The sequence below is a fragment of the Labrus bergylta genome, chromosome 18 (assembly GCF_963930695.1).
Source record: "Labrus bergylta chromosome 18, fLabBer1.1, whole genome shotgun sequence".
Taxonomy (NCBI): domain Eukaryota; kingdom Metazoa; phylum Chordata; class Actinopteri; order Labriformes; family Labridae; genus Labrus; species Labrus bergylta.
In genome coordinates, this window is record NC_089212.1 from 22,697,715 (window position 1) to 22,714,100 (window position 16,386).

The window sequence follows — 16,386 nt, forward strand, 5'->3', positions numbered from 1 at the left end:
AGACATCACCCGACCGTGCAAACAACCATGTTTTAATGTAAGCATTTTTTTGTAAAATTTGCTCATAAACACCGTCTTACACAGGTTTATTTTCTGAAAGCAGGAAAAGAAAAAAAGAAAGACTCCATCTCTAGCACTGCTGCTGATTTCCCCTGGTTCCAGTCATCACATCTATATATAACATGGCTATATGACATTTTCCTGTTTTTCCGCAGACCTAATGCCCCCACTTGGAGGAAAGGCGGGTGTGTATGTGTTCCAGAATTAAATGTCCAATTGAAATATGTGTCGTTTGTGAATCACCATGAATGTGTATTTGTCTCTTCTTTGCACATGCTTGCGTGCATTTTGAGTGTGTGTGTAAATTTGCGGCCGCTAAGGTCATCAGCGAGTCATCTCGGCCACCAGGGGGAAGCCTAATTAATTTAGTGTCTTGGGCGGCGGCTCGTAAACACAGTGCTGAGTTACGGCGCAGAGCTGCATAGCACGCAGAGCGAAGGGAACACGAGGGTCAACTGAGGATGCCACAATTTATATAGTCTGTCTGTGTCCATGTATGTATGTGTGTGTGTGTGTGTGTGTGTGTGTGTGTGTGAACCCACCGACCTAAACACCCACACAACAGATTTGAGCAGCACAACGACAAGAGACCAACAACAGTTTAAAATCAATCAACCACACATAGCACAGCATAACCAATCAACCAACCAGAGGGTTCCTTACAGAGAATATGTGTATGCATATTTTTGTTTTTGCCCAAAGATCGTCACTACAGTACGTTTGCACAGCTTTCAAATTAACTTCTCTTTAAAATGTGATTGAAATCATGATTATGGAAATAAAAAAGGGCTGCTAGATAAAGAAAAATAAATCAAAGGGGTCAGAGGGGGACAGTTCAAGGATCTGAAGTGCTGCCCTTAAGATGAAAGGTCAAAAACTGTGTCGTCGCCAGTTGATTCAGCTCGAGCTTACTGGCTGGGTCGGCTGAAGCTAAGCTAATCCGAGCTAGTCCCTGGTGCCCCCTTATCAACTCTGTCAGGGTGAAAATGCAGTCCACGCCTGGCCGGGCCTTGCCCTGCTCTACAGTGTGCCTTATCCTTCGTCACCTCCCTCCATTCATTTCCTCTCTGCAAACTGCTGGGATTACGAGGAGAATCGCTGCTCCTCCTCAAGACGCGACACAAGCATTCATGTGTGTGTGTCAAAGATTACCACGAGGACGGGGAGGTGACTGACCAACCGTGGTCAAAACCTTACACACACACTTTTCCTCAAGAGCTCTGCATATAATAGACACATGCACACGTGTAATTCTTTGTAAAACATCTTTTACTGACTCATTATAGTGTTTCCCTCACAGACAAAAAGAAATGCAACGTGGGCAGGTTATATGGAGTAAAGCAGAGGGAGGATTAAGACGAATTAAAACAGCAAATCAAAAACCTACATGTAGAGTAATATATTCATCAGAACACTGATGATGTACAAAAAACATCCCCCATAGTTATTTGTAGTTTTGTTAGGAACACTTGCTCATGTACTGTGTGTGTGGACTTTTCCAATGTAAGAAAAGCTTTCTCAACCAGCCCCTTATGAGTGGTAGGTACAAAAGAGTTCCATCTCATTTGTCTGAATATTTATTATTTTTTACTTTCATGACACTCCTCCTTCCCAATCCCCTCTTTCTCTCTCCCTCTCAGTACTAATCCACCACTGAGCTGGCCCATAAACACCCCAGCAGGCCATGTTTTCCTGAGACCAGGACTTACTTAGACTGCCACCTGATGCCTCTTTAACGGCAGTCCATTAACAACTTTGTTTACATGCTACAAGCCCAGTCACTATTGATTAAAAACTATAGTATAGAAAAGCAAGGGGGGATATTAAAAGACAAATAATATGAAGAGATGTGTGAGTGTGTGTGACGCACTAAGAGGTCAGTAGGAATGTACAACAGAAAGAAAAAGAGAGATACAGCATGCATGCTCTCAGAGCGGACAGATTGTTGATCTATCAGCAGCCGCCATTCCTGTGATGACACACCACAAAGACACATGGCCTCAGGCAAAAGACCGACTCTCTGCTTGTATGTGCTTGTGTGTGACTTCATTTTCATATGCATGTCAACACACAAGGCTAGACAACAACATATTCTGACACACGATATCATGTGTGTTAAGCTTGGACAGTGTGAAATGAAGTAAGCAGCTACTCACGTCGGGGTACTCTTTGACAGGCACAAACAGTTTTTCCTGCAGGTGGACGATGGGTCCCATAGGCTCGGGCAGCTCCAGAGGGTGTCTTTCCACAAGGCCATTGACTGTGTCGCTGTACATGTCTTTACGCACTCTGTTGATCTCTGAAAAACACAAAACACACACTGTGGTGAGCAGCTGCCCGGCAACAATATCAAATGTTTATTTTTTTAATAGATATATCTATATCAACGTCCAATTAATTTCCACTTCCAGGCAAAGGGTTAATGTAGCATATAAACTGTGGTAGTAAAAAAATAAATAAACATGGCAGAAGAAATGTGTCCATTGCCTCGAGTAAAAACTTGAACATTTGTTTGTCATTTATTGACAGTTTGTATTTGGACATAAAAACACAAACTGTCACAGCCTGCAAGTGTGACAATGTGCGACAGATGAGCATGGGTGCTTCTTGTAGCTGCAGGAAATGTTTTTTTTTTTTCAGAGCAAACTGCACAGAAAGCAATAGAAGATGGGTCGTTTTTCAAGATTTATTCTATATATGCTCCAGACAAGTTAAGCGCTGCATTATTTAGGGGTTAAGCCCCCTGTCTCTCCTTACCACTCCCCAGTGGCTGCTCTCTAATAGAGTAACCTGTGACAAGTGGGCAGCCGGGCAGGTGGGGAGAAGAGACGCACAGAATCGCTCGGGTACATGCCTTCTGATCTGATCCTTCTGTCAGATAAAACTAATGGACCTCCGTCTCTCGCACGGACACACACACACAGCTGACAGCGGCTTCAGCTCCAACCACCTTTTCAAACATACACACATAACTCTACGTCAGGCACGTTGACTGAGTCTGCCGCTCACACAGATTCACAAACCAGAGGAATGCTGTGTCATTGAATAAAGCATCCATTCATCCAGTGTTTGTGTGTGTACTTGTGAATGGCTGCAGTTGTAACACCCATTAATCAGGGGGCACAAACTAGTTGCACTTTCTAACTTTCCAAAGTAAAGATCAAAATATACGACAGCTGAAACACAAAGTAAATCAGTAAAATGTTCACCCAAAGATTTCTGCCTCAAGTGTGAAACAGCTGAAACAAAATGGTCGCACTTGTGACACCTTGAGGTGTGATGTGTGTGGGGGTGGAGCGGGGGCGGGTGTTAGGCACTATTTCCATGTCTCATGAGACTTCAGAGCAGTTCAGAGTTTTATTTTAAACTCCAGCAGGGGAACCTGACACTCAACTAAAGTTGCCCTTAGCGGAGCATGCCTGACCTCGAAGTGGGGCTGGGAAATTAATCAAGGTTCAATTTCAGCTATGATTTCTGCTTTCCACGATCATGAAAACAAGATATTCAAGACTGAACGATCACTGTGCTGCATGAGCACATGGCTTACCATGTTGTGCTCGTTTCGTCCACAGGTTTTTGTCATGTGTGGTAAATGTTTCAGACTGCTTTTTTTTTTTAAATGAAAGTGCTGTAACTAAGCCCAGCTGTCATCACGCCTTCATACATTCTAACTGATTCAATGAGGTGTAATGTTGGTGCTCACTCTCTGTGAATTCACTTTGCATTTCAATGTTGCGGAAGCACGGCACAGCAGGCGCTCCACATACACACACAGTCAGACATGCACACACACATATGTGTCATTGTGATATATTTCTACATTTTCACTTATTTATTCCTTGTATTTCATCGAGTTCAGAATATGTGTGAACCTGCGGAAGGATCATTACCGGTTGAGATCCCCGCCGCGTGGCCCCTCGGTGCTGGCGGCGGAGCGTCACTCAAAAAACTCTCCCTTTCCGCAGGTTCACCTAGTGTGTTAGGTGTACTAAAGTTTGATGAATGCATGTGATCCAGATGTTTTCAAATCAATGATTCATGCTTAATAATCCTCATCTTGATATCAAATGAATCATGATTAAGATTTTCGCCGAATTTGAGCAGCCCTACCTCGAAGCCTGAACCTCACAGTGAGACCAAAATTGAAGGTGGATTCAACTCACATCATTAGGTTTTTGTGCCTGTCTTGTCTTAGTTTAAAGTTAATAATTGGGCACTTACCAATTTTTAAGTGGCTAAGAAAAATACAGTTAAAATGATTTGACCTGAAATGAGTCACAGGGACTTCCTGTCCAGCTGAAATATTTTACTGTCGATGACAGATTGACAAATGTGTGATTGATGGGCTTATGGACACTGACAAGCTAAAACATAAACATCTGGCCTGCAGCTGTGTGGAAAAAAAAAACACCTAGCAAGACAAGTTTCAAGCAAGCGAGCCAGCAGGAGCCTCAGCCCAGAGCGACTGCTTCCCAAACGACATGACCTCAACACTCCTCGGTCCAATCAGATACTCCCTTGTCCTCCCTTAACATGAAATCATCCTCATGGTATCTGACCCGCCGCAGCACAGATGACATCAGCCCTAACCAGCCACATCCAGACTTTGAGTGAAAACAGAGGGGCTTGACCAATGACATATCATAAATATAGAAGATGTCGGGGCAGCATGGCGCAGGCTGTAGCTGGAATGTGGAATCGAGGGATGTTAACTGCATATGACTGTGTGTGAAAAAGGCCTAAAACATCTCTTTAACAGCTCAAAGTAACTCCATCCACGGCCTGATCACTGATAGTTTTCTGGGGAAGGAGATCACTATTAAAAGCCATTCAGGGAAAATGAAATGTCCCTACTTCCTATAAATCTTCCAAACCGCACTTGCCGTGTCACTTCAAGCTAACATTATTAAACACAGAAGAGCTATTTAACAGACCACTGGTGGGCTAAGCATGTGTGTAGGAGCCATCAATGATGGGAGGGAAGGGGGAGCCAGTGTTCTGTAGGTTAGAAAATCACTTCTCTGCACGTACTTTACAACAAAAAGCAAGTATACTGGATGCTGTGTCTGCTCCCCCTTCTTCAGGGAAAAAATAAAAAGAGGAAGTGTGTGCATGTGACAAAGCTACCCAACAACAACTACTGCAAGCAAGCAAGCAAGCAAGGAGCAGCAGCCCCCCCTTCCTCCTTCTAATTCTGTTTCCTCTTGCTGAAATGCCACATTAACATAAGGGGGCCGTGCTGGGCCATCAGTGAAGACGTGCGGCATTTGACAACCTCTAATTTCGGTGCAGCAAGTCTTTGCTGAAGCGCTGTGCTCACCTAAAAATTACCCCCTGCCTTGCACAGACGATGGAATCATTTGTCTAGCTGTCCACCCTGGCAGAAAAGGCTGTTTGAAAAAAAAAAAAAAAAGGAGGACAACAAAACTATCTTGGGTTAGACAAAAGCTACAAAAAAAGACTAAAGAGAGGGATACAGTATGAAATGAAAAACTGTTCTTGTCACTTTGGGTATATTAGTGGTAAGTGGTGATATGAGGGGTGGAAATATATCCCATGTAACGCCCCCTTCAGACAACTATCAGCTCAGTGTGTGTCATCCACAGCCTGACTCAGCAAACCGCACACACACATAAACAGCACTTTCTGTCAGAGCTGTCTATTTACCTGTGGGGGGTGCCTGTGTACAGACAGGAACAAAAACACAGACACTCTCAGGAAGAGATCATAATATCTGGGTTGAGTGTTTAAACCAGACATCTGTCAGGAAAAGACAAAAAAAAAAAAAAGAAAAAACCTCAACCTTGAGAGTTGTTGGAGGGCAGAAAGGAGGCAGGTTTGATGAGACGAAGACAGAGGAACAAGAGGGAATGAGAAGCACAGTGCTGAGCAGGCACACTGCAGCTGTACACACCTCCGAACTCTCACACACACACACACACACACACACACACACACACACTGCTCTTTTCTGCCTCTGTGGAAGTTAAAACCCATTTCATTTCTCACAATTTCTGCCCTTGTTTTCTCAAAATCTGTATTGAAAAAAATGGAAAATGTCACAGGCTGTGGCTGCGGATCTGTGTGCCCTTTGGAAGCTCAAGTAAAGAGACGCTTTTTGCCTCGTCTTCTCTGTGATCTTGGAAACGGGGGGGAGATTAATACCTAAAGGGAAGGACGAGGGAGAGGAGAGAGAATAATGTCCTGGTGTCATCTCATAGAAAAGAAAGCAAACTTAACATTTTTGTTAGGGTCTGACCGATGCTGGATTTTGGGGGCCGATACCGACATCAATACCAGACGGCCGATATCTGTCATTGATCTTTGTTTGTCTTTAGAGAAAGAGATACACACATGTATTGCGTATATCCCTTAAATGTTGTTATCAAACAGTAGTGGAAAAGATATATAATGAAGACAAGATGGTCACTCGACTGAAACATAACTGCTCATAAAATTAGCCAATGCCGATAGTCACTTGAAATGCTAATATCGGCAGATGTTATCTGCTGGCCGATTAATCGGTCAGGTTCTAACAACTAAAACAAAAAATCAAAATATATATCACGTAAAATGTGATAGAATAATGTGATAAAGTTTAAAGCAGCAGAGAAGAATAGTCCTTTGCTCCCACCGCTGCCATGATTGGTTCTCCAGCAGGCAAACTATCCGTGTCAACAGCATTGAGTCCGATTTTTACCAACACAGAGACCATTACCCATTGATCAGGCCAAGCAGAACTAGGCCTAGTCTGGAGAGCCATGTGCACCCGGGAGGAAAAGATAGAAAAACATCCATTAAGTGAATCTAGTCATCTGAGTGAGTGATATTTGACAGAGTCAGCCACCATGAACTCGGCACACCACGGGACGGGGTAGCTTTTTTTTTTTTTTTTTCCACTTAATCAGGATCACACAGGAGGAAGCTCTGGCAGAATCAGGGGAGGGAGAAGAGGATGAGCAGGGGAGGGGAGAGGCAAAAGATGAAAGAATAGCCACTCAGTGTAGGAATATTTTCTGATGTAGCGTCTCCTCCCTCCCAACATGATCTAATGAACGTAAACACAGCAAGAGGACAAACAATGAGAATGTAACTAAGAAGAGGAGAGATGAAAGAGAGAGGCAGGAGAGAAAGACGAGAGAGGGCAGAGGAATATTAAGAACAATGGAGTACTCCAGGAGGGATACAGTAATCAGGTTTAAGACCGGTAGAGATCATTCAGCCAGACCTGCTCCGCTAGAGAACAGGAACAAGTCCATTATAAGAGCCCAAAAATAGACCTGCTCCATGGCTGCTTTGTCCTCACCCTGTAACTCGCAGCAAAGCGCCCCCCCTGACCATGCAGGGCACATCTGTCCACACAAGTGTGAGCGAGAGAGAAAATAAATCTAACGGCTGAGGAATCACAGTGTTCAGCTTTGCCTGAGGAAAGCAGCTTTAGATGCCTTGTGATGCCTGGTATTAAACTGATAATATCTGGCACCTGAAACAGATTGAAGGGAACGCCAATTAATGTTAAAGCCAGAATGACCAAAGGTTCCTCTGTGCCGGGAGACTGAACGGGTCCTCTCTGTTTAGGTCAGATCTTTCCCTATTCCTGCATGGGCGCCCAATCGGGATTTTTTTTTTTCCGAGATGTTAAAAAAAGAAAGCAGAGGTAAATATAGCCATGAAAATGTGGCAGCCATGTCAAAGAAAAAGGAAGAAACCTAGAGCTTTCACAGATGCAGCTAAATGTGCTCGTGCAGAGTGAAACAACACTCAGGCGAGGAACAAGCCTTTTCACTTTAAAGCTGTGCACTTTAGCAATCACAAAGCCCGGGTACCCGTTGCAAGAAAAAAGGATTTGGGCGTTTAATGCATTCCTGCCCTTTATTCACGGCACAGACGACTTTATCCAAGACGACACTCCACTTCAACAGTTTAGAGGTTTGGCAGGCCAAGCATATGAAAGACGAAGGTTTCTTTAAAAGCACAGAGCAGAAGTATAGTGCGCATTGGTGGGGGTGACTGAGCCATGAAAACGTATGCATTTCTTGGTCTTATCGTCTCCTCACAGCTGCCTCGCTCTTCTCCTCCTCCCTCTTTGTGATGGGATAAAAAGAAAAAAAAAGTTTGTATGCCTCTGTCTTATTTTAACTTCCTAATCTTTGATTTTAAGAGAAGGCCCACACTGTACCCTTGATGTTGACGCACACTGTTCCTTCACTGTTCAAACAAACTGTGTGGTGTCATCAGTTGTGTATGAGAGCAGATCCATTTCCGCTCTCGCAAGACAAATATCATAATTCTAAGATATGGTAAAGTAGGAGTGTTCAGCACAGGTCACTCTGACCACTACACGACTTCTTTCTGGTCCGTAGAAAATTTGAACAGAAGCAAATTAGAAAGAAAGAAGATCATTTTGTCCTTATGGTAAGTGATAAAGCTTGACAAGCAGGACCAAATATCAGAAAAGTACTCGGGTACGAAATTGTTCAACCCAATTACAGTGATGTTATGTGTCAAGAATCGGCAGCCACTTTGCACAGACTCAGTGGGAGAAAAAAGACAAAGACTAACAGCTGAGAAGGTTTTACAATCAGTCACTCCCTGCTAAGTGCTAATACTAGCTCTTTAACTCAGTATGCCAAACGGAGCAGCAAGAAATTCAGCCAGTCTCACAGATGACTGGAGTATGTACTAATTCAAAAATAGACTTGGAATCATGAATCCAAATCAAAAATAGATTCTGAATCGAATCGTGAGGCACCCAAAGATTCCCAGCCCTACATTTTAGCACTAAATCCAAAGAGTTGTCCGATTCATTTGCCAAAAAAGGCCCAACCCAGCTTTTAATCCTGCTGAAAAAGTATGTCAAAGGTTGATTCAGCCGTTCAGTGCTAATGTTAGTTTATGTGTCATTACAAGGTTTTATCATGGAAATAAAACGATTGAAATAGCACCATTTTATCATGAGGGTTCACAGCCCATTCATTATTAGTCCGTTAAGCACAGAAATGCACTTTTCATTAAAAAGAAAGCTCAGGGTGAATAAAACGCCATAAAAAGCAAAATTAAGTATTTAAAAAGACAGGTCGTCCTTCATCTAAGATGAACAAGAGGCCTTTTAAACACATTTAAATTCCTGTGTCTTTCCATGTCTGATATTGGTTTTGATAATATCCAGCTCCTATGTTCTTGACTTTATTTTGAAAAAGGCCGTAGTCATTGAATAGGCCGGGCTTAAGATGTTTCCTTGCTGAGCTTTAGTGACGGAAAAGTAGCAAAGAAAGTCCAAAAAGTACTGCCAGTGTGGACTGAAGGAAAGCAAAGATGCAGCATCCAAACAACACATTTAATGTATGTAGCATGGGGGGGGTAAGGGTTAAGAGTCGACTGGCTTCGAAAGGCATTAATCTCTGCATTAAACTCATTGAACTGTATCAATATTCTCACCATGTATTGATGCTATCAAATGCAAAAGAGCTCTGAAACACACATCTCTTCTTTGCTTTTCAGTTACTCATTCCTGATCCCTGACATGACGTGAATATTAGACCCCCCCCCACAGGCTGAGGGGGGTCTGAATGACTCTAGACAAAAATGACGGTGCTGTTCGCTGGCAGCCAGGAGAGATTGATGTCGTGTGTCAGGGATTCTCCTAAAGCAGGCTGCGTAAAGAAGCTCCAGCATCAGGTCTTTGAGTAGATAGACCACTAAATAAATGTCTGCTGTAACAAGGTTTCTGGATTTTCATCTACACACACACGCTCCGTCATCTCAAGGGAAAACTGCACACCAACACAGAGAAAATGTCCCTTCAGCCCAAAATAGGAATAGACAGCTGATGCAATGCTACACTGCTAAAATGCTAACATCTAAAACTTTGCTGACTCCTATGTGGTGCAGAAATGACACAAAGTCTTGTTTTGCAAATGTGCAAAGCAGGTTCCGCTCTCTGTTCATCAATAATGAGCCGAAGCTGCCTGAAAAACACACATGTAGCTAATGACTCGCATAGCATTTTTCTGTGTGGTCCATCAATGCACAGGAATGTGTGAGCCCTGACACACGTTTCAGTCCATAGCCGTACAAAACCAACAACCCAGCGAAACATTAAAGACGCCCACACACAAATGAGCTAATGAGCTTTATGTGTGTTTGTAGGCAGGACTCTCCTGAGAGCGTGAACCCACAGAAATAGCACTTCACATGGAAAGAGGAGGGAAAGCGCCTCGGGGTAAAAAAAAATCTGCTGAACATATACAACATCTCGCCTTCGCTGTGCTCTACTAGCCAGAGCCCTCTATTTAGCCACAAAGCTTCTCAAAGGAAAACATACATGGGAATAGTCCATCTTATACAATCAGGATTATTAAAACTACATGTGCAACACTTGCATAATACACTGAAATGTTTACCTCTATTCTGGCTGAACGCCTGAGAGTATGCTAAAAGTAGAACATAGGTAGGTGTGTTGGTCGCAAAATAATAATAAAAAAAAACAGCAATCAGCAGAGCCATTAATCATTACCAGCGGCAACTGTAAGGTTTTTTTTGTAGCTGTCACTGTGACTGCATGCAAGAAGGGAAAGAAGTGCCAGGCTGAATGTGGCTTAGTGTGTCTGCTGGCAGCGTCGATGACGGTGTGCTATAGGAACGTGTCATAGCACGTTAGTTTGGTGATTAAACAAAGCAAACAGACAAGCAGACAAGGAGAGTGGGAGGATACAGAGGCAGAAATAGCAGTAGTGTGGGACAAAAGAGACTACAAATAGGACGCATTTGCCTTTCTCCCTAAAAATACAGCGTTGGCCTTTATTAGAAATTATATTTAAGAAATGTCTCCACCACTGTGCAACAACAAACGGGGCTCTGGAAACAAAAGGTTGCTGTTAACACTGGACTGAGATGGATGAGCAGGTGCAGTGATTGTCCTGGAAAAACATCCTGGCTCCAAAGTAGGCCAAGTTAAGTGAGGCTTGAGAAGGCGTGATGATGCTAATTCAGAGACGATGATGAGGATCTTGGAGGCAAAGTCATTAAACGACTGACAAGTTGCCAAGAAATATGGTGTTACACAATGCCCTAAGATAACAAAACATGTGGGACAAATCATGAACATGCAGAGGAAATGGCAGCTTGTTGCATGTTGGACAAAAATAAAACGACTGAATGATGCTATGTAGAGTTGTTGCCAAATACCATATCCATTGGATAACGCCAGTCGTCTTTGGGAATGTACTGACATTATAAATCATGGATCGCTTTAGAAATGTTGACTGCTTTATTTCCTGGCTGCAGGAATATCCGTCTTGGAAAGGCATAACTTCTGTTATGAACAAGCTGCTGGGTCAAACTGATAGATTATTAATGCAAACGTTGGCTCTTCTGCTTCTATTCAAATTTAACCAAAAAGGAAACCACAGCTAAGTCAGACAAATGAAAGGTGTTTGGTTGTTAGACAAAAAGGTTGAAGCAAAATGCTGCACTGGGTCAGAAAATGTAGATGAATCAGGAGCTCTTCAGGGATAGGGGACCAAAGTCAAAGGGCTAATAAATGAATGACTAACCTTAACCCTAATTAAAAACAAAGTTCATTGTGAAGTAATGGCAGCCTAAACTGAATGTCCAAGGCACTCTGACGAGGTATAAAAGTTCTTTGTTAAACAGTGATGTGTCTACGTGTTTGGACTCAACTGAGTCTTAGTCAGGACATTGGTTATTGTTGACATTAGAGAAGTTATCGATTAGGATTCCCCTAATTAATATTATGTATACCTTTTAAAGTCAATCAAGTTTATTTACAACAATGGACAGGGAACACTTCAATGTTTGCTTCAAAACAAACTGAAAGTAGCATCACTTGCTCAGACTTCTTTGAACAAAACTGTGTTTTCACAGTCAGTCACTCACATTTGGCTCAACTGCTGAGATAAATAATTTACAAGATTCCTCAAAAGTTAGAGCAAAATCCCTCCACGTTCTCCCATCCCGAGCCCAACAGTGAAATGAGTGATTCAGACAGTATCTGCTGAGCTATTAAGGCTAAAATTAGAACAAGAGATCATCACATTTGATGATGTGGAACTGCTTTATGGGCCTGTGTGCTGGTTGGGGGCATGCTGGCAGCTCAATGAGCCATAGGAGTGCCAGTTTTGTGCTCTCAGTGGGGTCTGCCATGGAGTGAGGTGAAACTGGCAGGGAGGGCTGGTTCAATACTGAACCATAATGACTTACTCTTAATGGTTGCCGCGAGGGGCCAACGTTCATTACGCTCTGCGTGGGGGGACTTTCAACAGGCTCATGGGGTGAAACTCGGGAGTGCACGCACACCCACGCACAGTTAAACTTGAGGGAGGCACCCGAAGGCGAGTGAGAATCGTGAAAGGATACGAAAAACCTGTTTCCCCCCCCTTTCACACATCCACACTGCTGCATTACCCTTACAGAAGGCAGTGTGGAGTGTTGGTGTGTTTGGTTTACAGAATGCTGCAGTCTCCTTCTCAGGTTTAGTTTGATTATATTACTAATTATTCAGCGAAATATTCTAATCCGATGCAGCAAAAACTGGAGTTGTGTGCTAATGCTTCCTCTTGCCTGGGTTCACCTTTTAAAGCAGCCGTACACCCGAGCTCAGCTCAAACAGCTAACATAATGCACACAAATGCAGACTCAGGCTCCCTCGAAAATACCAAGCAAAGATAGGCCATTTTGCTGCTTTTGCCATCTAAAAAGGGTGGTGGGGGGGGGGGGGGGGGGGGATATGTAGCGTTAAATTGGAAGCCACAGCAATAGTCATTTAACAGGCTGGCTTCAAGAGTGAAGCCTCATGAGCTGCAAATGGTTCCACAAATTTTAGAGGGAAAAATAAGGAAATAACCTTCCCTCCACTCAGCTACAAAACAAGAAGGAAAGCCACTCGTTACTTCCAGGAGACGGAACCTGAATCTTTCTGTGAATACTTAAAATGTTCGTCAGTTATGACAGGAGCCGTCATAACCGATGGATTAATTAGTATGAGCACAAACAGAAGCTCAAAGCATGAACAAAGCATGAGAGTAGGCAGCCAAACAGATTGTTGTTTCTTCAGCATCTCGGGGGAACTCATTTCACAGACTCTACCTACCAGTGAAATCAGGCAAACAAACAAAAGCAAGACCTGAGCCGTGCTCATATGGTGCTCCTTGAGAATCCCTCTCTCGCTGTGCTGTAACCCATTTAACTCTACTGTCAGTGTATCGCTGGATATCAATGCAATACTGAGAAATCTAGAAACACATCCTTTTTTTTTTATCCACAGAGGCCCCAGGCACACTTTTTACAAACATGTATCTGCACTTGCTTATACATACGCACACCCACAACAATGCATGGGATGTGATGTAAAGTGAAGCACAGGATGCCTGCTGTGAGCTGAACGAGATGTGAGAATACGAGATAAGGAGCGGGATGAATAACAGGATGAAGAGTCAGGATGCATGCTGATGGGATGTCTGTCTTTTGATTGGACAAGCAGCCCTTGGCCCCATTTTGTGTCACCCTGTAGCAGTTTCCTCTGAACAAGGGGTGTCAATTTATTTTCCTACGACCAGGTGGGGGTGCACACTTGCTCCCGTTGGGATTTGAGGACAGTCGGCACCTCAGAGGGAAACCAGAGAGTTATACTTTGAGGCCACATACTACCAATATGAAGATCTAAAAAAACACAATGAACTATTCATCTATTAAACACATCTCGACTGTGTCTCCCTCACACGCAGCTGCCTCCTCCGCCGTGTAACAATGGCAGGAAAGGTCCAGCTGTCAGAAGAGGAAACAAGAGGGGAAGTGAGAGGAAGGAAAGGCTCTGACTGTCAATGTGACTGGAGCAGATAACATGCTCTGCACTTCCTGTCCCCACCCCTGTCACTAAGGAGACCACAGTGCTCACGACCAATGGGATGGTTTGGGAGGGAGATAGGAAAATGTGTCGTACCCCCCCAGTATCAGTAAAAACAAAGATTTGAGGCTTTAACTTTGCTTCAAAATGCTGTCAGATCATTCAACTCTACAGGCGAGCAGAGTGCTGTTTGAAAGATTAAAGATTCTGCTGTCAGAAAACCAAACTGTTAACATGAAGGGAACACAATGCAAAATATTAAGCAGATCACCGTCATGACATTTAACACTAACAAACAGAAACACAGTGAAAGGACGCATTGTAATCATCAGGTCATCCTTAAATCAACAGTGACTCTGGTGGGGTTTTTTTTAGAAACAGATGGGAGCAGCAGGAACCTGTCAGGAGTCAACTCACAGGTTCAAAATAATCTCTTTTTATAATATGAGTATGGTCGTTTAGGGACTGAGAGATTCAGTGTAAATTAAATTCCTATATCTCTAAATATCAAGATATGAGGTCGCTTGATTGAGTGACAACCACCCACAAGTTTGTCTATGAGAAATAAATATTCAGTCCTGATAACAGTGTCAGACATTCACAGTCTCAGCATCTGTCCAGAGAGCAAAATGAAAGTTAAACATTTTATGATAATACTGGAAGTCAAAGTGAGGTAGATGTGGAAACTGAAAGGAGCTGGCTCTGAGGCACAGTAATGATTAAATAATCTGAAACGTCATAAATGATAAGAACGTTGATGCACGTGCCATTTACAATGATTGCCCTACGTTTATAATACGACAAAGAAAATATTGTTATAATGTGATGCAATCAAACACAACATCCCTGCAATAAAAAGCCTACCTTGATGAATCTTATCTTAAAGCTGCTGATAAGACTGTGAGAGTGCCAGAGAGGCATTGATTCAACTGTGGCTGATTCACATGCTGCTCTTTGTGTTTCGATTGAATTTTAATGAAAAACAACAACAAAGCATTAATGAAGAAAGCTCAATGTCATCTTCGTCTTTCAATATACACTCGCTTGTTAGCGGCTAATCGGCTGCGCCTGGCTCTAACTGATGCAGTCTAAACATAATGATAGAAACCAGGAGGACAACAGATTTCAAAGACCGAAAACAAACCTTCAAAGAAGCTTACTCAAACAGCCACAAAAAATGTTCCTAACCGAGGGGTTAATCCTGCACTTTTAGTAGTTATAATAAGCTGATAAACTTTTTGTTTTAGTCTGCAGTGGCTTCTTTGTAAAGTCCAACAGAACAGAATTAAATATTATGCACAGCTGTAGTTTCAAAGTGTCCATATCTCTGCCTATCAGACAACTTGAAGACCCCTTGATCATTTCCGACCACAGACGTGTCTACAATTTGTGTCTACCATGAGATGGCTTTGCAGAAGTAGTGGCAGGTTACAGTGATTTATCTACTGCAGGTTTAAGCAATGAGGATGTTATAATAATAAATTCAGAGGAACCTCAAAAGCATCTTGGATGCAAACAAAGGAGTCCTAAACCGGTTAGATTACAAAGGACACATATAGCATGCGTGTGTCAGCTGTTCTTTCATCCCCGGGTTCAGGGCCTGCTGAGGCTTGTAGCCACCGCCTTCAGTACAACTCCAGCAGCCGTTTATCTGCCGCCTCTTAGCTTTGACAACACGCACCAGATGATGATGTTGTGTCTTCACAGCATTACATACTGGGGACATCCTGGATCTCAATCTCACCACTTCAAACGCCTACTTGTAAAATGAAAAATTAGACATACAAGCAGTGCGTTAAATGTCTGGATGGATATGCATGATCATCTGCCAGGAATCCATCTGTTGTAGGCCAAGTAACTAAGGATGGATTGTGTGGAAATGGTTAAGTCAAAGAGGTACATAATGATTCACTATGAAGAAACAAACAGGCCTGGCACTGTTTAGAGATGCTGAAAAGCTCCCTCTGTGTCTGATGCACTTCCAGATATTAAGATTGACAATGAAAGGAAGATGAAAGGACTCCTCGTGACCTACTCCCTTCTGTCTGCACACCATCAGAGGAGCTGCTCTTCTGGATGTGCGTTTGGTTTGTCTTTTCCTGGAGATCATCCGGGTGATCTGTTTTGTCTGCCAAGTCATGTTGAATGAACCGTTTAAAGCATTTTTAAAAAACAGAGATGTTGATGGGGCTGTAACAACTGGGTCAGAGTGTCATAAAAGGGAGGAGAGGAAGAGTCGCTGACTCGTCTGTCATTAACTAAGCTTTCCACTATGCTTAAGCCTTAAACATTGATCTGCTTCAAAGCGCTCGGCTATGGCGGCTTAAAGAATCTGCAAGTGCATGTGCAAAAATTACAGCCAGGCATATGCAGGCATGTTGTGCTCTGCACCCAATGTCTGAGCGAGGGAGAGATAGAGCAGAGAGGTAGGGGCATATTCTGTTCCCGAGCAGACAGCGAGA

At 43.1% G+C, this 16,386-nt stretch overlaps 1 protein-coding gene across 7 annotated transcripts in view; it reads right to left on the bottom strand.

Moving 5' to 3' along the window:
• Positions 1-16,386, bottom strand: part of qkia (QKI, KH domain containing, RNA binding a) — a 73,706-nt gene that overhangs the window by 45,259 nt on the left and 12,061 nt on the right. For all 7 annotated transcript variants that reach the window (XM_020647991.3, XM_020647993.3, XM_065966467.1 and 4 more), the window contains exon 2: positions 2,217-2,359. In XM_020647991.3, coding sequence (XP_020503647.1) covers positions 2,217-2,359 — 143 coding nt within the window. The remainder of the gene's footprint in view (positions 1-2,216; positions 2,360-16,386) is intronic.